The following is a 24,239-nucleotide window of genomic DNA, read 5'->3' on the forward strand; positions in this document are numbered from 1 at the left end:
TTGTCTTACTTTTAACTGCAAGTTTGTACCTTTTGACTGCCTTCATCTAATTCCCCCTCCCCTTGCCTCTGGTAACCAAAATCGGATTTCTTTTTCTGTGAGTTTGTTTTCGAAATATTATTGACCTACAACACAGTTCCTGTTACACAACATATTTATTCAATATTTCTATACATTTCACAATGATCACCAAGGTAAGTCTAATTACCAAGGAAGCAATTTTTGAAGAGGGAGCATCAGGAGATAGAAAGCCAGAAAGATAATTTGATCCAACACAGTGGTTAGTGAAAGATTTTAACTAGGAACGTGATATAGACAGCTCTTTACTTCAGGAAATATAAAGTTTGGTGGTAGGAAGAACAGATTAGATAGGAGACTATACTTATAATAAAATTAATGATAAGAAGAGTGAATTGTAGGAAGTAAAGAGGAAGGAAGGGGACAGATTCATGATGGGTGTAGAAGGAAAATGGTTTGACCACTGATTAGGTGAAGAAAGAGGGAGGAGTCAAAGATGACTCAGGTTTTGAACTGAACATCTAGGCAGATGGTACCATTAACAAAAATAGGGAAGATATGGTTGGGGAAAATACAGTGAGTTCCGTAGTAGATGCACTGAATTGTAGACACCTGTAAAATGTCTAGGAGTAGATGTCTAACAAGCACTTGTAAATAGAAAATTGGAATTTGGGAGAAAAGTACAGTCTGAGGATACAAGTATACAAGTTTTTGAGAACAGTATTATCTGTTAAGCTAGATCCTGTGAAAATGCACATAAGTAAAAGAGGATAGGAGATATTTACTGAAAAAATAGAAGGAACTGCTATCTCAATAAAATTTCTGGGAGTCGATAACTGTTATCTTCTCGAAAGTTACTGCAGTGTCCAGCCCTCTACTATTAAGAAAGTGGCATAATATTTAATGGGTGTCTCAATTTTAGAAGTAATTTGTAACAGTTGGTGCTCAGTTCCAACTCATTGAATAAATGATGTTTAAAGGCTGTAAGGCTGTTAAAGGCTGAGTGGCATCCAGTGCAAGAAAAGATTCTTCACGTGGTCCAGGCTAAAGTGTAAACATTTCTAGTGTTTGGTTCTTATGACCCTGATTAGATCTGTGGTGCTCAGGGTATCTGTATCAGAATCGGAGATTGTTTGGAGCCTAGGGAAAGCCCCAATAGGAGAATCAAGTAGAATCTTCAGAGTTTAAAGGTAAAACCTTATCCCTTTCATCAAGTAATTATTTTCTTTTTGAGAAGGAGCTCTTACTCACTGGGTTCTAGTGGGCTGTGGAACCACGAGGCCCCCCAGGATCCCAAGCTGCCCTGCTTTTTTATTTGATTGTCTTTTCTAGGCATGAGTTCCTTAAGGACAAGATACTTTGGCTTATTCATCTTTGTGTACCTAAATCCTTGCAGGGTGTTTAGCAGTTATTCATTGCTCAAAACATATTGGTTGAAAGTCCATTTCCTTGGCCCTGTAGTTATTGACATCTGCTAATGAGAAAAAAAAATACTATAATATATTATATATATTATAAATATAAGCATATTTATAATAGATTTGTATTTATTTATAACAGAGGAAAATGTGAAAGAGAATTAATATTTAACAGTAGAGAAATGCCTGACTAAATTATGGGATGTAGACAGAATATTATACAATCATTAAAACCTGTGATTTTGAAGAACATTGATGACATGATAACATAAGCAGGATATAGCTCTAAATTTAAAATGTAATGTATAAAATGGTAATTACAGCATGCTCACAGTTTTATCTATCAATTCACATGTGTTGGAAGGAAATAAGTGTGACAAGAATTCCTCTTAGGGTGAGGGCTATTTTTGTTTAGGAAGGTATATTGAGCCTAATTGAGTAGAAAATAAAACACAGAGATCATGTGTTAATAGTAATAATGAAGCAGAGTGAAAAGAGTGACAGAGGGAGTGTATTTTATATAAGGTGGTCATGGAAGGCTTCTCCGATAAGTCACATTTGGGCAGAAACTTGGGTATAGGAGATGAACCGGTGTGTTTGTTTGCTGGTGGGAATGATCCAGTAAAGACAGAATGCTTGACAATGGAGTGGGGAGAAGGGACAGCCATAGGAGCCATATCCTTGATTAGGCCCAGGTGAGAAGTTAGCCTAAGCTGTGAGTGTAAATGATTCCTTCACCGTGAAGGCAGGGCATGTGCCTGCTGTTGCTGGACGTTAATAGGTATCGGTGTGGGAGTTTACGAAAGTTCTCTTCTGATTGCTTCTATCTTCTCAATACAACAGAAGAAAAGTCATCAAATAAGAGTGAGAAGGGATAAGAAAAGAGGGGATGTATAAAATAGTCATGTATGAGAGTGGGAGTCAATCAATATTAGTTAAAAGGCATATAACAATTTCTATTATTTTCTGTATTTTTGGTGAATTTTCATTATTTTTTTTCTTTTCCTGACTCTTTTAAGTTTATTTACTTATTTTTATTGAAATACAGTTGATTTACAGTGTCGTGTTAGTTTCAGGTGTACAGCAAAGTGATTCCGTTATATATACATATTCATCTATTTTTTTCAGATTCTTTTCCCTTTTAGGTTATTGAAAAATATTGAGTGTAGTTCCCTGGGCTATACAATAGATCCTTGTTGGTTATCTATCTTATATATAGCAGTGTGTATATGTTAATCCCAAACTCCTAATTTATCCCTCCCCCACCCCTTTCCCCTTTGGTAACCGTAAGTTTATTTTCTGTCTGTGGGTCTAGTTCTGTTTTGTATGTAAGTTCATTTGTATCATTTTTTTTAGATTCCACATATAAGTGATATCATATGATGTTTGTCTTTCTCTGACTTTCTTCACTTAGATAATCTCGAGTTCGATCCGTGTCTCTGCAAATGGCATTATTTCATTCTTTTTTATGGTTAATATTCCATTGTATATACATACACACCACGTCTTCTTTGTCCATTCATCTGTCGATGGACATTTAGGTTGCTTCCATGTCTTGGCTATTTTAAATAGTGGTGCAGTGAACATCGGGGTGCATGTATCTTTTTGAATTATGGTTTTCTTTGGATATGTGCCTAGGAGTGGGATTGTAGGATCATATGGGTGAATTTTTAATTTATGCATAAGTACAGGTTTTTCTATCTCTGCATCACTTTATATCTTTTCCATCTCCTTGTAGCCAAAGTGGTTAATCCAGTGGCAAACTGACAGAAAATAAAAGTGAAGACAACCGCTCAGTTCTAGAGCTCCTACAGCAACTTGTAATAACTAAGGTATCTCTTTTCTGCTAATGAAATAATTGACTTTTTTCTCACTGCTCCTCAACAGGGTGGTGGCGATTGTCCAGAAATGAGTATTGGAGCTATAAAAATTGCCTTGGAAATTTCTCTTCCTGGTTCTTTCATCTATGTTTTCACTGATGCACGGTCCAAGGATTATCGGCTCACTCATGAGGTGCTGCAGCTTATCCAACAGAAACAGTCACAAGTGAGTAGGAATCAACTCCCCACCACTGAATTTTCCATCTGAACACAGCTGTAAGAAATACAAGAGATTGCCTCCCCTCCCTGACTATACTATGTGTGACAAATGTCAATAATTACAACTTTTGATCCATATATATGGACTCCAATATGTATGTGTCATTTAATCTAAACATGTTAAATGGATATGTGATATTTCTATATAGCATATGAATGCCTTGTTTCATAATATGGAGAAGAAATGATTAGGGTTTAATTAAGATGCTTGTTACCATCTTATCCTTATAACTGACAAAAACATAGCCCTGACAGAAAAGGCCTGTATTTCAAATATCACCTCCTGTGTGGAATCTTGTCTGAGTCAGTTACTCATTGTATCAGTTAGCTATTGCTGCATAACAAGCTGTTCTCTCAGTGACTTAAAACAATAATCATTTATTTCTCACATGTTTGCAGGTTTCAGTTTTGCTAGACTATGCTTGCTCACTTGTGTATCTGGGCATAGTTTGGGTTTGGCTTATCTGGGGTGACTTGGCTCTGCGTTGCAGGTTTCTCAGCCTCTTTCTGAGACCAGGAAGCTAGTTTAGGCATGTTCTTCTCATGACCAAGGCAGAAACACTAGAGAGCAAGTGGAAATACCCAAGGCCTCTTGAGTTCAGGCTTAGAACCAGTAGAATGCATATCTATATCTGTATGTCTTCCACTTGCTTGGTAGTATGTAAATACATAGTAAGTGCTCAATAAATATATATTGATTTCTGAGAACCCTTTAAACTATCTTCTTTTTTCAAAAATCATAGGTGGTATTTGTGCTCACTGGAGATTGTGATGACAGGGGCCATATTGGATATAGAGTCTATGAAGAAATTGCCTCTACAAGTTCTGGTCAAGTGTTCCATCTGGACAAAAAACAAGTTAATGAGGTCAGTTTAATAAAGTGGGTCTACTTTATTATGAGCTACCTTACCAACATCAGTTAGGCAAACCTAATTGTGTCAGTTTTGATTTCAAAAACAATTCAAACAAAAAACATTTTCCCCCATTCCCCACAGGTCAATAAAGTCATTAAAACAATGTGGAGAAACATAGATTTATCTGGTATTAATTTCTAGACTGTATTATGCTATACTGATAAATTATTTAGATTTAAGCATACATATATTTAAAATTCATTTAGTGGAACTTGAAAATTTTTGTAGTTGTTGTTGTTTAGTAAGGTCAGTTTGTATTTCTGATGTACAGCTTTTGGATAGCTGGTAAAATGAGGCTTGATTTGACTTTTACTTGACTCATTTTACATTTGTTTACTGAAGTAGAATATAAAAAAGTGAGTTATTAAGCCAAATTCTAATGAAGTTTGATCTCTAAGATTAAAAGTAAAAAACTATAACTCAGTAACTATATACTTATATACAAATTTTTATGATAATAAAATCTATAACTTATATGCTAAGAAAATCTTGGTACTTTCTAAAGAAGTGTTTGAGATATGTTTAATTGTCATGATTATTTCTTTCTTTTTGTTACCTTGCCTTGACCTTACTTGTGATGGTAAAACTTTGTTTACGTATTTATTTGGCTCCCACTTAAGTTTCTAGGAACATGCCAGAACAAAGATAAGATTTTATGTGGGTATAATTCACATTTGATTTGATGTGGTCAGTGTATCAAAAAAATTCTATATTTTTTTGTTTGTTTGTCATTACTGCAATTAGTATTATTTTAAATTTTTCTTAATGAACCATTTTTCAACTATTGGTTGAAAGATAACAAGCATGATTGACTGTATATATATATATATATATATATATATATATTCACAGATACTTAACACACATATATATATGCACATATATGTAGATATATGTTTGTGTGTGTATGTTTTCTTTTTTTCCTCTTTCTTTTTTTTTGGTGGTACGCGGGCCTCACACTGTTGTGGCCTCTCCCGTTGCGGAGCACAGGCTCCGGACGCGCAGGCTCAGCGGCCATGGCTCACAGGCCCAGCCGCTCCGCAGCATGTGGGATCTTCCCGGATCGGGGCACGAACCCGTGTTCCCTGCAACGGAAAGCGGACTCTCAACCACTGCGCCACCAGGGAAGCCCTTTTATTCCACTTTCTTTGTGATCTAATATGTGGTAAATATTTAAGTTTCTGATGTGAGCTAAAAATATGGGTTTTTCTTTGTAGGACAGGATCTTATATATATATATGTATAAATATATATATACATATATATAAAACCTGGAGAGTGTTATGCTTAGTAAAATAAGACAGAGAAAAACAAATACTGTATATTTTCACTTATATGTGGAATCTAAAAAAAATACAACAAACAGATGTAACAAAACAGAAATAGACTCACAGATACAGAGAACAAATTATTGGTTACCAGAGGGGCATGGGTGGGGGAGAGGGGCAAAATAGATGAAGGGTTTTAAAAGGTACAAACTACTAAGTATAAAATAAATAAGTTTTAAGGATAGAATGGACAGCACAGGGAATATAGTCAATATACAGGTTCTGTGAATTTCATGACAAACTTCCTTGTCTTGAAAGAAATGGTTCAGTAGTCCTCTTATAACTAAAGAGTTCCTATTACATCATGGTGGAACTATAGGACATTGTGTATTTCTAGAATAAACATTTTAGCAAAAATATTTTTTATTAATATGTGATATACAAACCTGGGAGGTTACTTGAGTCCAAACGTTTTTTTTTTTTTCTTGCAAGAAACAGTCTTAGAGCGATGTGTGGCTTGAGTCCATATTATGTCCACTGTAGTGATCCAGAAATGCCTGGGCAGGTCTGACAACTACTCAACTACTGAGCTCTTAGCAGTTATTTGAATAAACATCTGCATGAGAATTTGGGAGCCTGGGAAGAGAAGAGTTGGAGAGGAGTGCACGACCATCTCAGGAACTGGGTTTCTTGTCCCATCCCATACCCTGTGCTTGACCCTAATGACCTCACACTGGCCAGAATGGACATCATCAAAAAATCTACAAACAATAAATGCTGGAGAGGGTGTGGAGAAAAGGGAGCCCTCTGGCACTGTTGGTGGGAATGTAAATTGGTACAGCCACTATGGAGAACAGTATGGAGGTTCCTTAAAAAACTAAAAATAGAACTACCGTATGACCCAGCAATCCCCCTATTGGGCATATACCCTGAGAAAACTGTAATTCAAAAAAGACACATGTACCACAATGTTCATTGCAGCACTATTTACAATAGCCAGGACATGGAAATAACTTAAATGTCCAACAATAGATAAATGGATAAAGAAGATGTGGCACATATGTACAATGGAGTATTACTCAGCCATAAAAAGGAACAAAATTGGGTCATTCGTAGAGATGTGGACAGACCTAGAGAGTGTCAGACAGAGTGAAATAAGTCAGAAAGAGAAAAACAAATATCATACATTAATGCATATATGTGGAATCTAGAAAAATAGTACAGATGAACCTACTTGTAGGGCAGGAGTAGAGACGTAGATGTAGAGAATGGACATGTGAACACGGGGGGGAAGGGGAGGGTGGGATGAATTGGAAGATTAGGTTTGACATAAATACACTACCATGTGTAAAATAGTTAGCTAGTGAGAACCTGCTGTATGGCACAGGGAGCTCGGCTCAGTGCTCTGTGATGGCCTAGATTGGTGGGATGGAGGGGAGGGAGGTTCAAGAGGAAGGGGATATAGGTATACATATAGCTGACTCACCTCATTGTACAGCAGAAACTAACACAACATTGTAAAGCAATTTTACTCCAGTAAAAAGAAAAAAGAAAGAAAGGCCACTATTTGGAGTTGCTTTTTAAGCTGGAATTATGTAAAACTCTGGGATACAGTCAGTATCATCAGCACAAAGTAGGACATAAGTGAGGAAAAGCAACATTCTCTCTTGCATCAGTGGGGATACCATCTGCTTAGGGGATTGTGAGGCTTTTGGGAGAAGTGGCAGTGGTGTTCAATGTAGGCAGATGGGGCATTGCTGCCAGCAGAGGATACCATGCCCAGTGGACAAGGTGGTTCTCAGCAGAAGGTACTAGAGAAGGGGTGAGAAGAGACATGGCCATGGTTAGCACCTAGAGCATTTGAAAGAACAGTTGCTTGAACCTGCTGTGAGCAGTTAGGCATAACTTGGAAGTTCTCAAAACAAACTGGGTAAACTTTTAGGGGGAACCATAGGACTTTTTTAGGAGTTGGGCCATAGAGCTAGAATATAACCTCGTCTGTCCCATAAATTTAACTCTATATTCATATACTCAGAGAAAATTGATTTATGCAAAATTGAAAATACCGTTGTTGGGACTTCCCTGGTGGTCCAGTGGTTAAGAATCTGCCTGCCAATGCAAGGTACACGGGTTCGAGCCCTGGTCCGGGAAGATCCCACATGCTGCGGAGCAGTTAAGCCCATGCGCCACACCTACTGAAGCCCGCACACCTAGAGCCCATGCTTTGCAACAAGAGAAGCCACCGCGATGAGAAGCCCGTGCACTGCAACGAAGAGTAGCCCCTGCTCGCCGCAACTAGAGAAAGCCCGCACACAGCAACAAAGACCCAATGCAGCCCAAAATAAAAAAGTAAATAATAAAAATAAATTAATTAAAAAAAACAAACAGAAGCAGTATTGTAACAAATTCAATAAAGACTTGAAAAAGAAAATGGTCCGCATCAAAAAGAAATCTTTAAAAAAAAAAGAAAATACTGTTGTCTTAAATGGAGAATATGAGCCCTACAGAGGTACAGGCTTACTTATTAAACAAATGGGGTAATGCATATTTTTTATAGTCCTAATAATTCTGACAATTACCAAGTAATTTATAGGAACAATTTAAAAAATTTGGTGTGAATTACAGAAAATTTTATAGATATAGGTATATAACAAAAATTTCACCCACTGGAATCTTAATAGTGTTTTTCTCCCAGATCATCAACTGATATTTTGATCTTTAACTTTAGCTAGGCAGAAAAGGGCTAGCAAAAAACATTGCTAAAATCGTCCGTTTTTATAAGCTGGAGTTTGATGCCAACAGGGACGGGCTTTAATTCATATGTCAGCCATAGCATTTCCAATCCACCTTCCAGGTTGTTCAGGAAAGGTCATCTCATGTACTTTGTGCCACTGAGATGCAGGGAAATTTAGCTAAGGGTGTCTTGGAAAAGTTGTCTTCTAGATATTGTCCTGCATGGATGTGAATTCCAGATCTGGTACAGGCATCTTCATACAAGTCTGAGGATGAAACAAATACAAGGGGGAGGAAAGAGCTAAGAAAATCCAGAGCCTTTGGCTTAAGTCAACACTCAGACCATCCTACCTGTAAGCCTCTGAATCAGGGAAGTGATCTTTTTGTTTAAGCCAGTTAGAGTTGAGTGTTAAGTTACCTAAAGATAAATGTATTCTAACTGATAAGAATTCTATATTTCTTTGTGATGTGGTCTCTGTAAGTCCCAGTTTCCTTGTTTGTAAAATGAGGATAATAGAATTATACACTTCAGTAAGTTGTTATAAGGTTAAATGAGATAATGCATGTAAAATGTTCTCCACAGGTCTGATACAGGGTAAGTGCCCAGTACATGTTAACTGGTATTGTTACAATCCTCATAATGTTGTTATTTTGCTTTCAAAGTGGGGAAATTGTGCCACTGTGTTTGTTAGAAACCAGGTGGCTAGTTGTCGGTTGCTGGGAAGTAAATTTGAGTGGCAGAGTCCAGGAAAAGGCTGGAGAGATGGTTCTTTTTTGATGTGTGTGAGAAAAGATACTGTGAGGCGTTACTGGAATTGTATGAGCCAATATGTGCTTTAAAGCCACCAAAGTAAAAGCTTTTGTTAACAAAAAGCAGAGTGACAGTGTTAAAATTGAATTTGCAAAATTTTTAGCATATAATTTAGCCATTTTTCTTTTCTCATTGTTCCAGATTCTCCTATTGTATAAATATTTTAAACTCTAGAGAATATAGGTGCTTTAATGATAACTGCACATTTAATAGATTTAAGAACTGCAGTGAAGCCATGCCCGTACTGAGTCCTTTCATTTTAGTAGAGCGATTTTTCATCTACTGTTTCTAAAGGAAGTGTAGAGTATTATGCTTTACTCTCTTAACCTAGTTCACCAATTTCCTAACCTAGTGGGATGTATTTTGTATCAACTCTCTCTTGAGATAACTTGTAGTGTTTTTCTTTCTTCCTGTTCTTTTTTTAAAGAAGATCTAGGTATCTTTCATCTTTTTTTAACATAAAAGAGAAACCAAAGTAAAGAAATTATTTGGCTGAACATCAGGGGCATATAAATCATTGTATGGTATTACAGTTTGGAAATACAAGTTAAGACACATCTAAAGGATGTACTTAAACTGTTCACCTTTGAAGATGAAAAGGAACAAAACAGTCTAACTCTTTCATTTCTTTGTAAACTGGGTGATTGTCAGTGATCTAATTAATGCTTCCTAGGTTTAAGCAAAGTCCAAGTTTGAAATCTCAGAGTTGCCCACAGATGTTATACTCTTGTGTCCAAGAAGCTAACACAGAAAAATCCATTATCAAATGGATAATTCACTTGTTCTGCGTCTCCCCATCCTTTCTTTCCACCTCTCCCAACTCATGTCTTCAAACATCTCCCCTTCCAATCCGCCCACCCCCAAAAAACCTCTCCCTGGACGTCCCAGACTTGTGGATTGGTTTTATTTCCCACTTCTAAGTAATGCTGGCTAGCTGGCTATGTTATATCAGAAGGAAATTTTATCAAATAAAGAAATAATTGTCAAGAAATTTATATTTTTTGAAGGAGGTCAATGATGATATTTAGAAGTCCCATGAGAATGTATCTTAATGACTGTCCTGTCATATAACTTGCAGGTCTTTGGTGTAGGATGTTTTAGTTCCAGCGTTCCTTTTTTACACCTAGTGCTTTCCTCTGGAGTGGTTCCCTGTGCTACTCTCTTTGGCACGGGCATACTCCTCTCGGCTCTCATTCTCTGTTAGATGTGAAAGACTCCCACGACTCTTTCCTTTCTTTGGTGACTGCCCTGTGATTAAGAAAATAATACCAGATCAGAATGATTGTGTGCTTGTTATGGCCGTTCAACAAGAGTTGAATTTTATTTCACTTCATTTCATTTCGTTTCACTTAATCCTTACCACAGCCTATAAGGAAGACACCATGATCATCACCCTCTTTTCACAGATGAGGGAAATGAAGCATAGGGAGGCAAAGCATCTTGCTCAGGGTTAAACTGCTGCTAGCTGCTAAGTGTCTGAACGTAGGGGGCGTATGCATTCTTTCTCCCGAGACTGCACCCTCAACCACTGTGAGTCCTGCCTCTGATTTTGTCTTTTGTTTTCATCAGAGGATGCAGTTTTAACAGTACAGTGACACATCAGAGATTCCATCCCCATTCATTTGTTCAGCAGATGTTTGGTCTACTTGATGCTAGTCACCACACTAAACACCATGGGAAAGCAAAGACTAACAGATGCCGTATTTGGTTAATCTCTGGGTCCTCCCATGTGTGCGCGCGCATCTCTTAGCCAAGGTGGATTCTAGCGAGGAGGCCTATGAGTAGCTTGACATCACTCCCTTTCTGACCTCCAAGGAGCCTCTTTGCTCATGTATAGTCGGGAAGGTTTCCTTGACCTCGAGAATGAGAAATATGTGGTCTCTATGGACAGGGCTTAGCTTCTCCCCCTCTTCATCTTGGAGTATCTGTCCACAGGGAACAAGCTGCTAAGCCTGGGGCGCATCTATCTCCTGCCTCAAGACCAAGGAGCCCCTAGTGAGGCGGTCCATAAAGATCAGCATCCCTAGACATAGAGCCTAATGGGGAAAGGCAGAGAATGGATCTGGAGAGGCAAAATGAAAGTATCCAGCACAAGCAGTATTGTGCAGTAAAGACTCCAGGCTCTGGGACTGTGGCTCATATCCCAGCCATGTGACATTAGATAAGTTACATAGTTTTTCTGTCTCAGTTTCCTCATCTGAAAATGGGGAGAATGATGGTACCTACCTCATAAGGTTATTGTATTTAGAACATACCAATAAATATTAAATGTTTTTATTTAGTGATACATGTTAGTCAAAACATTCCACCAACATTTGTATAATTTTTCCTAAAACAAAGAAATATATATTTACTGTCCATCTGTGTTGAGATGGCCAAAGGCAGCATGCTGTGATGGGGCTTTAGAATCAGGGAGATCTGGGTTGGAATGACTTCTCTGTCTTTAAATAGTTGGACAACTTTATGTAACTTTATATAACGTCTCTGAGACTGTTTCTTCATGTGAAAAATGGCATACTAATTAACTCACAGGATTGTTCTGAAGCTTAAATAAAATAAGGAATACGTATAATAAGCTGAATAGAGTCTAAGGAAAATGGAAATCAGCGAGCCTGGAGGTCCTCTGATGCCAGAGAGGACCTATGGTTTTGCTTTGATTGTAGGTCCTGGATGACCTTATTCTGTGGAGGGCTCAATGAGCCCCACATTTACAAATAAATACCTAAGGGAGAATGGACTCAGAACTACTAAAGACTGTAAGATTCTCAAACATTTACAATTTCCCTGTATTTGTCATGTTTTCCTATTTTCACGTTGCAGTAAAGCCATTTAAAGATAAAGGGTTTAACTCCTTATTTTGGGAATAATAATAACATTGATTATACTCATAATAATATAGGTCATCCTTATAGAGTGCTTATTTTATTGCAGGCACTATGCTGAGTGCATTCCTTTAATCATCACAGACATATGGGCAATAGATAATGTTTTGAACAATAAATTATGTTATTTTTTTTCCCCTAAACAAATGGAAACAAAGTACACATGGCTTCATGTACCCATATCAGTGACCTATAAAACACTAGTAATAATAGTAACATGATAAGCACTCTACAAGAAGCCCCAAGCAGAATAAATCTCACTCCCCTGGGAGTCTTCCTGGAGTCAGCATGTATAGTTGCAGCTACTGAGAGGAGAGGAAAGTAGGCAAGAGTCCCTGGGTGTCCTGCATGGTAAGATGAGGGGTGATTGGCTGGGAGTAGTATCCTGGAGCTGAGAAATAGGTCCATGGAGTTCTTCTAGAGGAAGACAGAGCAGATGATCATCTTTCTGTCTGTAACATGAATTGAGACTCTAAGATAAAGAAAACATCTTTATTTTTTTCCACTAAGGAATTTCCAATGGGAAGGGAAGAGTTGAACTCACTAGATATTTCAGAGGAAGTAACTAAAGCGGAGGAAAATGAAATAACAATCTTGTAACTGGTGCAAGATACCAACAACGTGGCAACAAAAATCCTCATTGATTAGAAATTACTGGATGGGTTTCTCTTGCTAGTTTTATGCTCCTTTTCATAGGGGTCAGTATTGATATTAGAAAAACTGTATGGAGGCTGATGTTAACACTGCATACATGCCCCATTCATTTGTAGGCAACTTTGTGAAATAAAAGCAAGCCTAAGTTGGTTTTGATTGTCAGTGTAGCAATATCAATAAAAAATAAAATCTGTAGAATTGTATTGATCGATTCCTAAAAATCAAGTACTAATTACCTTAAAACCAGTGAGAATAGAGTAGCATGTACAAATTTAAAAGCAGCTGTGACTCTGTCCATTCCCACATCTTCATGGAAATTAAATGCAGTGCATCTCCCCCCGCCAAAAAAAAAAAGAAAGAAAAAAGAAAAACTGTAAGCTTTGCTGGAGTATGAATTCAGCACAGCCACTTCCTGCAGTTTTGGCTAAAGCCTACTTGTGACTAGAATTCAGACCAAGAGTTTTCTGTATATGGGCTTAATGATGAGACTCTGAAACTCAGGGTTTTGAACAGTTAGTGCTCTGAAGTGAGGCATCTGCCACTTTGTTTTCCTCTATTTCAAGTTTCACTCCAGACATTATTTCACAAACATAACCTTATTGCTGACCTTGAAAATAAGTAGAAATGAGTGTTTCCTCTGAGATTTGAAAATGTATCAGAGACAATTATAACATCTAGAAAGCTTCAGGAAATGTATGAAAACAAGGCGTGTTTCCACTTATCCCTTCTTTGAATTCACCTAATTAAATGTTGCAAATGAAGTGGAGAGCTCAGACCTCGTACTTTAAAAGAATACAGATGTCTCTACATCCACAAAAATACCAAAAAAGGAATACGTGCCTTAGTTCCAGTGGATGATTTCTTCCTCTATTACTATGCTAAGATTGACATGTCATGAGTGTGTGCTGGGAACTAATGCTCCTGTAGTTATCACTCCAGGGCACCTGGGAGTGCTTTATAGGTCACCAATATGGTTAAATGAAGCCATGTGTACTTTATGGTTCCATTTGTTTAGAAAAAAACAAAACATAATTTATGGTTTAAAAAACTATTTATTGTTCATAGACCTCTGAGAAAGTGAACAGTTTTTCAAAATGACATTTAAAGTATACATAATATATAATATTCCTTGCAAGTGGAAAAAAAAAAGATGACTGTTCTCAATAGAATCTTATTTAGGCAAAATATACCGAGTCGAATGGAGCCCTTCTGCAATGTGAAATAGTGGGGAATAGGGAGTGTTTAAAAGGATACACTCTGTAAAAAAATGGGAATTCCATCTTTCATTTCATGGTTTCATGTATATAGTGGCTCTGGGAACTATTTCAAGTACTAGTTACAAACTGTTGCAGTACATTCCATAAGGGCCGTGGGAGTCATATCCACACAACAAAACTCACTGCCTATGAAATGTGAGTTTCAATATGAAAGTGTTCCAAAGACAGTCATGATATTTGACCCCTGGTATTACTTGTCTACAAAACTCAGAACAGAATGGATACGACTCACTAAAGCGTCTTTCTAAAATACCAAAAAAGCAAAGAGAAAGGAGAATGCCTGAAAAAATATTTCTCTTTTTTTTTTTTTGTAAATTTGTTTGTTTATTTATGGCTATGTGGGTCTTCGTTGCTGTGCACGGGCTTTCTCTAGTTGCGGTGAGCGGGGTCTACTCTTCATTGTGGTGCGCGGGCTTGTCGTTGCAGTGGCTTCTCTTGTTGCGGAGCACGGGCTCTAGGCGTGCAGGCTTCAATAGTTGTGGCACGTGGGCTCAGTAGTTGTGGCTTGATGGCTCTAGAGCTCAGGCTCAGTCGTTGTGGTTCATGGGCTTAGTTGCTCCGTGGCATGTGGGATCTTCCCAGGTCAGGGCTCGAACGCGTGTTCCTTGAATTGGCAGGCAGATTCTTAACCACTGCGCCACCAGGGAAGCCCTGAAAAAAAATATTTCTTAAAGAGAAAAAAATGTTATTTAAGAGCGAATGTTAGCCAATAGGTTACAGGACCAAAATAAATAGAAAAAGAAATAAAACTGTTTACTTAGCTGACTCTATTTTGATTAGAAGCTGAAATAAAATATTAATTTTGACTATGAGATGTCAGTTTTAACTAATCAATCAATTACTTGTATAGTTAACTCTGGATTTGCAAGAGTCTTAACTATCAAAAAGTTACAGTGTCAGACTCAAAGTCTTTGAAAAATTTATTCAGATCTGCACTGACTTGAAAGAAATGATCTTTTATCTCCATTTAGAAGGCTTGGTCTTTATTTTTATTGGAGTTGTGATGGAAACTAAAGGTTTGAGTTGAGAAAAAAAATGTCCCAAATGCTTGACACTTAAAAGTGAAATTACTAATTAGCCTTTAAAGTCATTGACCATGGTCTCTTGAAGAGTTCCTGCTGGGAACCACAAAGGAACCCAAGAAAACATGAAGAAAATCTGCAGTGTTGAGGCAAATAAAATTCTACTGAGGAATTTTCAGAGAGCCTCAATAATTTGGATGTTTCCTTTCATATTTTATCTATTTAAATTTTAAAGGTTCCTTTTAAAGTTTTTTGTTTAGAGAAGGCATATGTCTGTGGTAAAATAGTAGGCATGATTTCTCTCTTTACAAACACACACCAGAGTATATCTGATCTTATATTAATTCAGAAAGAACAAGAGAATTAACACATTTAAGAGTTTATATACCTGTTGTTTCCAAAAATATTGTATTTGTGTATTGTAAAGTTTTTATATCGTTGTGAAGAAAGCAATTACAAAACAAGAAGGATTTACTGTATAATAGCACAGGGAACTATATTCAATATCTTATAATAACCTATAATGGAAAATAATCTGAAAAAGAATATATATATATTTATATATATGTTTATATATATAACTGAATCACTATGTTGTATACCTGAAATAACACATTATGAATCAACCATAGTTCAATTTAAAAAATTAATGGAAAAATAGAAAGCAATTATGAATCACTATGTTGTATACCTGAAATAACACATTATGAATCAACCATAGTTCAATTTAAAAAATTAATGGAAAAATAGAAAGCAATTATCATTTAATCATCCAATCTAGGAATTATTAAAGGCAGCAAGTTTTTTTTTTTTTTTTGGTGGAAATTGAGTGAAATCATGTGCCCAGATTATTTTGAAAAGGACCTAATCTTGAATCTTGGGAAGAAGAATTTTGGAATCTTAGTCCTTTATTTCCCAAAAGGTTTCTGAATGTGTAGGCTAAGTGCTCCATCTGACCAAGAAATCTGTGTGACCAGGATACCAGAAGTCAGTCTTTTGTTTATCATAGAAGGGGGGAAATAAAAAGGTCTGGGTACTACATATATTGTCCAGGTCAAGAGGTACCCACTGCTAGTATTTTCCTTTAATAATGATAATTAAATAATTTGGCCCAAGGTAATTGACTGTTGCTAATCTCTAGACATAGAAGAGTTTATATAATCTTCTAATTTTCTTTTTTTAATTACCTATCCAGAAGTCCTGTTATATAATTACTATTGATCTGAAAGAAAAAAGTCGTAACTTGTGGGCTAAACACATTAGATAAATATTATTTTACAGTTGCAAGAAAAGACTTGGTTAGTACCTTTGGCAGAAATAATTGTATCAATTAAAAGTAGCTTAATACCTCTGGAGAGAACATATGAATTTGTTTCTTTGAAAGGCAGTTTAAAGGATTTCATGTACAAAGAATGAAGAAAACCCATGATTTTATTTCTAATATTTCTATTTAATAATAAACCAACAGACAACTTTGAAATCAGTAGACTTATTTAGTGAAGTGGTAAGCAGTTCCATGAAGATATTAGGTTGCAAATACTCTGTAAATGCCCAATATATATCATGATTTATCCTTATTTGCACTTGTTTCAGCATAAATTAGAAACATTCGTCAGGGGCAATCTAATTTTTGCTTCTATTCTGCCGTAGCAAAGAGGAGATGAAAGAGTTAAGAGTCAAAGTAGAGGAAGTTTTATATAAGAAATTTCCTTATGATTTAGGGTAGATAAATGGAAACAGAGTCCATGCTTCATATATTTTCCAAGTTTCCTTATGCATTCCTGGAATGAGCCAACTGTAATAGGGTTATAAAAGCAAAATCTTTGAGAGATGGTATGAGCTACTTTTGAGAGCTCCCTTGTTACATCTTGAACATGATTTGGCTTTGTGGCAAAAATTACAAATAGCTTTTCTCTTTCTTGCTAAAGGCCCCAGAAGAAAACTGTATTTTAAGGTCATTTACCATACAACTTAAACAGCTGTGGTGTGAAGGAAGAGAAAGGAAAAATATTTTCAAAATTCTTGATTATAATTTTAAATAGGTACAAATAATTAATTTACTTTTAAAATATCATTGTTGGGATATTTTATCACCTTTAACAATTATGAACTTAGGAAAAAACACATAGTCTGGTTAAACCATGTAAAATTTGAAAATTTCTTCTGGGAATAGGAAGTCCTCGGCCTTAGTGAACCCGTTTGTGAACCTTTGCCCATTGTTCAAATAATATTTATTAAATTAATATATTAACTCAATAATTTTAAAATTTAATAAATTAATAAAACAAGTAATTTAAATTATTGTTACTTCAAAGGATCATTAAAATTTTATATCTGTTAGATTACAGTTTTAAAAATACATTAATCATTTACATATATATGCATATTTCTAGAAAAATTGGAAAGGTCATACCCAAATATGTTGATGGCAGTTATGGGACAGGTAATCTTAATATTTTTTTGCTTTATGTGCTTTCTTGATTTTTAAAATAATGAGTATGTATTATTTTAAAAATAAAAGCAGTGAAGGCATTTTCACTAAAAAAATAAAATTTCAAATTCAATCAATATACTTACAGACCAGGTTTATAGACAAGGCTCTATGCTGTGAGCTATGGGGATGCAAGGATGAATCACACATAGACCTAGTGTCTAAAGATGCCAGATTCTGGAATCTAAGAGGAGAGAGATCAAGTCTTGCTTATCCAAAAGCAAAATCAAGACCCAAACTTCACCTTCTAAATTTTGCTTCTTCGTTCTTCACCAAACTTCTTGAGGGATAATTACTTCTTTTGTCCCCTCCTACCTATTTATTCTGACATCTAATTTTCACTCTCTGTACCCAGTTAGAACTGTTCTTTTTATGTAATCCAAGACTGTAGCCTGTCCTCATTCTTCTTTGTAAAAGGTGACACTGCTGATCATTTTTGCTTTTTTGCAACCCTCTTGCCCTGGGCATCCATGATAAGATTGATGTTCTTTCCCAGTGGATCTCTGTTCCTTCTCTGTCTCCTTTACTGGTACTCTTCCTCCTATTGTTATTCTAAGTGTCTGTGTTCCAACCTTGCCTAGCCTCTGAACATACTCTTTCTCTTGATATTTTAATTCAGTCTTTTCTTTCTTTTTCTGTATCACACTTTTCCTTAGTTCATGTAGCTCTCTACTTAAATGTATCTTTCTCCTGAAAGTATTATTTAAAATAACACTCCTCATATTCTGTTCTAGTTCCCATTATTCTACTTCATTTCTTATAGCATTTTTCTCTGCTAGAATTATATTACATGCCCATTGTTTATGCCTCAAATAGTTTTGACTCATAGTGTGTGCTCAATTAATAGTTATTAAATGAATGCTTTGAATGAACAAATCTCACTGATTTTTTTTTTTTTTTTTTCCTTGCGTTATGCGGGCCTCTCACTGCCGTGGCCTCTCCCATTTGCGGAGCACAGGCTCCGGACGCGCAGGCTCAGCGGCCATGGCTCACGGGCCCAGCCGCTCCGCGGCATGTGGGATCTTCCCGAAACGGGGCACGAACCCGCGTCTCCTGCATCGGCAGGCGGACTCTCAAGCACTGCGCCACCAGGGAAGCCCAATCTCACTGATTTTTCTTTTACTCTGTGCAGATGCTAAGTCCACATCTTCAGCCCTGACTGCTTCCCCAGCTCTTGTCCTGTATTCCAACTGCCCTTTGGTCGTCTTAACCTGACTCTGCTGCCCACAGCTCTAAGTTAGAATCTCACCATTAGGCATGCTCATTTTTAGAGCTCCCCTTTGATCTTGATATTGCCATGCTTCTTGCAGTCATCCCAGCCCAGATGGCCTGAGTCATCCTTGACACTTTCCCTTCCTTTGCTGTTCACATTCAGTCAGTTATTAAAATGCTTTCCATTCTGTTTTCATACTAGCCTTCCCAGTCAGTGCGTGCTTTCCTCACCTCATGGCTCATTTAGTCTGTGGCCATGGGTCATTTTTACTCGTTTCTCTGTCATTCTCTTATTTATTTATATCTTCATTCTTTGCTTTATTCACTTCACTCATTTATTCATTCAACAAACAATGTTGAGGCCTACCTACTATGTGTTAGGCTTTAAGGATTCAATTTTAAGCGAAAATAGACAGTACACATTCTCATGGTGCAAAATGGTTTTAGAGAGAGCAACTAAGTATAAAGACTGAAGGATTTAGAGCCTGTGGTGAGGAAGTAAGATGTCTGGAGCTGCCCCAGTTGATGGCCAGTCCCATGACTTGGCTCTGGGGGTTTGTGGCTGAAATGAAGTGGTGATGTGGTTATAGGAGACCAGGAGTCAGCAGGGGGCAAGTCATCTGTGTGAATGTGGAAATCAGTGTGGTGACAAGGCTTGGGATAGAGAGAAAGACAGCAGGCCAGGTGCCAAAGTCTTCAATAAATGAGGACCAGCAGCAACAGAGCAATAAAGATGGATTGATGTAGGTTTCAAGGGAGCAGGGCTTTATTCAGGGCAGGGAAATCAGTAGTGAGGAAAGAGAAAGCTGCCTCAGGTCTCTAAAATGTATGGTACGGGAGAATGAACAGCCTTCATTAAAGAAAGTCATTGGAGAAGAAACTCGCCTAAGTGACATATTTCCCTTGAGGTTAGGAGGTACCTTGAATTTTTGGTGAAGACTGGAAGCAAGGGAGTCCATAAGTGACATGGAGTTTTTAGAAATCACAGTGGAAGCTTTGGGCTAGAAAGATGAGTGAAAAGTTAATGGGAAGAAAGCATAGAACAGAATGAGGGTGACAGAACAAAAAGAGACTGATAATTGAAGGGACTTCAATCCTAGAGGATGACTAGGTTTAATGTAGAGTGAGCCATGTGGGTTCAGTTACAATGTACTTCTTCCTATTTTTAATTGAAGTGTAGTTGATGTACAGCATTATCCAGGTGTAGAGTGTAGTGATTCCCAATTTTTAAAGGTTACATGGCATTGACAGTTATTATAATATATCAACTGTATTCCCCATGTTGTACAATGTATTCTTGTAGCTTATTTTATACATAATAGTTTGTACCCCTTAATCCTCTCCTCCTATCTTGCCCCTCCCCTGTGCCCTCTCCCTACTGGTAGCCACTCTGTTTGTTGTCTGCATCTGTGATTCTGCTGCTTTTTTGTTATGTTCACTAGTTCATTGTTTTTTAAGATTCCATATAGAAGTGATATGATACAATATTTGTCTTTCTCTGTCTGACTTATGTCACTTAGCGCAATATCCTCCAAGTCCATCCATGTTGCTGCAAATGGCAAGATTTCATTCTTTTTTATGGCTCAGGAGTATCCCATTGTGTGTGTGTGTGTGTGTGTGTGTGTGTGTGTGTGTGTGTGTGTATACACACCACATCTTCTTTATCCATTCATCTATTGATGGACACTTAGGTTGCTTCCATATCTTGGCAGTTGTAAATAATGCTGCTGTGAACATTGGGGTGTGTGTATCTTTTTGAATTAGTGTTTTTGCTTTTTTCAGTTACTTACCCGGGAGTGGAATTGCTGGGTCATATAGTAGTTTTATTTTTAGTTTTTTGAAAAGCCTTCATCTCACTTCCACAGTGGCTGCACCAATTTACATTCCCACCAACAGTGTACGAGGGTTCCTTTTTCTCCACATCCTTGCCAACGTTTGTTGTTTGTGTTCTTTTTGATGATAGCCATTCTGACAGGTGTGAGGTGATATCGTCACTGTGGTTTTGATTTGCATTTCTCTGATGATTAGCATCGTTGAGCATCTTTTCACGTGCCTGTTGGCCGTCTACATTTCCTCTTTGGAAAAATGTCTATTCAGATCTTCTGGCCATCTTTTAATTGGTTTTTTTTGATGTTGAGTTGTGTGAGCTGTTTATATATGTTGGATACTAATTCCTTTTCGGTCATATCATTTGCAATATTTTCTATTCAGTAGGTTGTCTTTTTGTTTTGTTGATGGTTTCCTTTGCAGTGCAAATGCTTTTAAGTTTAATTAGGTCCCATTTGTTTATTTTTGCTTTTATTTCCTTTTCTTTAGGAGACAGATCCTAAAAAATATTGCTACGATTTTTGTCAAAAGATTGTTCTGCATGTTTTCCTCTAGGAGTTTTATTGTTTCTGGTCTTACACTTAGGTCTTTAATCCATTTTGAGTTTATTTTTGTATATGGTGTTAGAGAATATTCTAATTTGATTCTTTTACATGTAGCTATCCAGTTTTCCCAGCACCACTTATTGAAGAGACTGTCTTTTATCCATTTTATATTCTTGCCTCCTTCGTTGAGATTAATTTACCATAAGTGTGCGGGTTTATTTCTGGGCTCTCTATTCTTTTCCGTTGATCTATGTGTCTGTTTCTGTGCCAGTACCATACTGTTTTGATTAGAGAATATGCTTGTTTTAGTTTCTCTGATGCATTTTGTTTTGTCATCTGAGACTTTGGACGGGCTGTTCTTTCCTCCCAGAAAACTTTCCAGACTCTGTACCCATAACCATCAATCCCTCATCCTCCCTTATCCTGGCTAATTCCCATTCATCCTTCAGTCTCGTGTTAGAAGTGATTTCCCTCAGTGGACCTCCCTGAATCCCCAAATTTGGGCTAGGTGCCTGTCCTTTGTCCCTCTCTTATTGTATCATCATGTTGTATTATTATAACAGTGTATCTACTGTAATAGGCTATAAGCTTCACATGAGCAAGAACTGCTTTTGTTTTTATATTTCTGCTGCCTGCCAGAGTGCCAAGCATATAGTAAACTAGCAGAAACTTAATATCAACAGATATTAAAATATCTGTTGACTGAATGAATGAAGAATTAAAATGGTGGAATTACATTGAGATTTGGACTAGAAGAAATCCCCAGTGATTTCCACATTTACATAAAATCTCAGGTCTTCTACTCTATGCTATAGAAAATTGAAGAAGAAAGGAATTGTTTGGCTAATAGTTTGACTGCACACAGGGAGAACCTGTATCTAAATTTAGTCACATCTCATGTAAGCAGGGATGCTGATTCTAAGTCAGAGGATGATGTCGAACCCAGGTACTCTGACTTAGTGTCCAGGGCTCTCTCTCTTATTCCTTTCTGCCAAGAGCCTGGAACTTACTTCAGTGGGATCTTGGAGGTGAGGAGAGGAAAACATAAATTTTCCTCTACCCTTCTATGCCTCAGCTGAACCTTGTAACAAAAGACAATTTAGCAAGAGAAAAACAAATCGAAGTTTATTAACATGTATACCTTATGTACACATGGGAGATACCCAGGGGAAAAATTAGTTGCTCTCCAAGATGGCTTAGAACTCAGGCCTAAATACTATTTTCAGGATAAGTCAAAATAAAGAAAGGCTGGGGAGGCAGTTTTGGGCAGGTGACCAGGAAAAGCAAGGTTAACAAAGGTAAGGTTTGTTATGCAGATTTAAGTCAGAGGAATTTCTTGTGACTTAGAGTCATCCTTGTCTTCCTGATATGGAGAGGGAGACACACTTACAAATGGAGATTTCCTTTATAAATGTAAATTTCCCTTATAAAAGGGTAGCCTCTACTCTGTTTTCAGAGCCTCTTCTGTGTCTGCAGTTTCTCAAAATAATCAGCTCAAAATAATCCTGTGCCAAAGAAGCATATGTGGAGGTACCATATTCTGCCACCCTTCAGAAGCCCTTCTGAACCCTTCCTTAATTCTTCTGAATCAACCTGTCCATCAGTTGATGTTGTTTTCTTTGTACATCACAGATTCAGTTGTTCAGATTGTTCTTGCCAGTGAATATACTTTTCCCTCTGCTTTGGGCTTCTCTATTTTCCTGATAGGATAACCAACGCTAAAGAGTATAGCATTAAAAAAGTAAATATGCAGAGATATCATAGTGCTGTAGAATTTGTTACATGGATGTACTTTATATGAGGTAATTGATATATGACAAAGATGAACTTTTTGTAGCAATATCTACATTAGCATAGTCTCTTGTGGTGGAGAAAGTCATCGGTAATACCTAACACTTTACTTTTTTTAACGACATAATACTGTCTTACACAAAATATTTAAGAAAATTACAGATAGGGAAATATCAGACAAAAAGACCAATTTGATTGTTAATAAATTTAATTCACTTTCGTATCTTCTTTAGGAAATAAATAATAACTTGTCTTGAATTTCCATTATTTTGTAGTAGAAGAATTATCACAAGAATAGGTATTCTGATCCTGGCTTCCTGGATTTTTTGGTTTTTGTTTTTGCATTTTTTTGCAATGTTCTTCATTTTTTATTAGAAATGTATTATAAGACAATACTCAGTATGTGGATTTAGACAAATGTCATTTATGAATTCAGGGTGCAATATCAAACAGAAAAAAGCTCATTTACAGAAGAGGTTTCCAAAGTAAACACAATAGAAATAGTTTTTATGAAATAAAAACCAGTTTGTAATTTTTCCAAACTTACCCAGAATACTTTTGCAGCTTCGAAAATATTTGGATAAGTTTTATAGTATTTGTTCATTTCACTCATTCCTTATACTTCCTCTTTTAGCTGGGGCCTGGAAGTTGAAGTTCAGAATTTCACAAAAGAACTGTTCTTTTAGAAATTTCTAGCCTAAACAGATGTAGAAAAGACTAGGACCCTAATGGAAAACCGCTCATTACATATTTGAAGGTTTGTCAGACTGAATAACTTCGAGAGGTTTAAACTTATTTTTTCTTTAGACTATAAGTATTTAAGTGTTATTTTAAAGGGCACATAAACATGCTTGGCTAGCTCCATTGACCATAGAAGACTTTTCAAGTGTACATTGATTTTTGCAGTTGTGGAAGCAAAGCTGACTCCCACGTGGAGAGACTCTGTGAGCCTCCCTTCATTGAATAAACTCTGATGGGGCATCCACAGCTTATTATTCCCTACCTGTAAGAATAATAAGCAAATTAATGTTTTTGTGCCTGTATCAAATAAATGAATGAGTTTTTTCGTTATAATTTTATTCTATGATTATGCAGCAAAGAAGTTTTAAACTGTGCTTCTTTTTTTTTCTTTGCAGAAAATAGAAAAGGGAGATATCCCAATTCATTTAATAAAATCAGAATTACTGTGATATCAAAACAAGGCAAAAACATTACGAGAAAGGAAAATTACAAAGAAACATTTTCTGTGACATAGACAAAAATATCTTAACAAATTG

General features: G+C 36.7%; 1 protein-coding gene across 1 annotated transcript in view; it reads left to right on the forward strand.

Annotated features, from left to right (window-relative positions):
- Positions 1-24,239, forward strand: part of HMCN1 (hemicentin 1) — a 543,624-nt gene that overhangs the window by 130,798 nt on the left and 388,587 nt on the right. The window contains 2 exon segments of the mRNA XM_007451144.1: positions 3,324-3,482; positions 4,279-4,401. Coding sequence (XP_007451206.1) covers positions 3,324-3,482; positions 4,279-4,401 — 282 coding nt within the window.

This window comes from Lipotes vexillifer, unplaced genomic scaffold, assembly GCF_000442215.2.
Source record: "Lipotes vexillifer unplaced genomic scaffold, Lipotes_vexillifer_v1.1 scaffold343, whole genome shotgun sequence".
Lineage (NCBI taxonomy): Eukaryota > Metazoa > Chordata > Mammalia > Artiodactyla > Lipotidae > Lipotes > Lipotes vexillifer.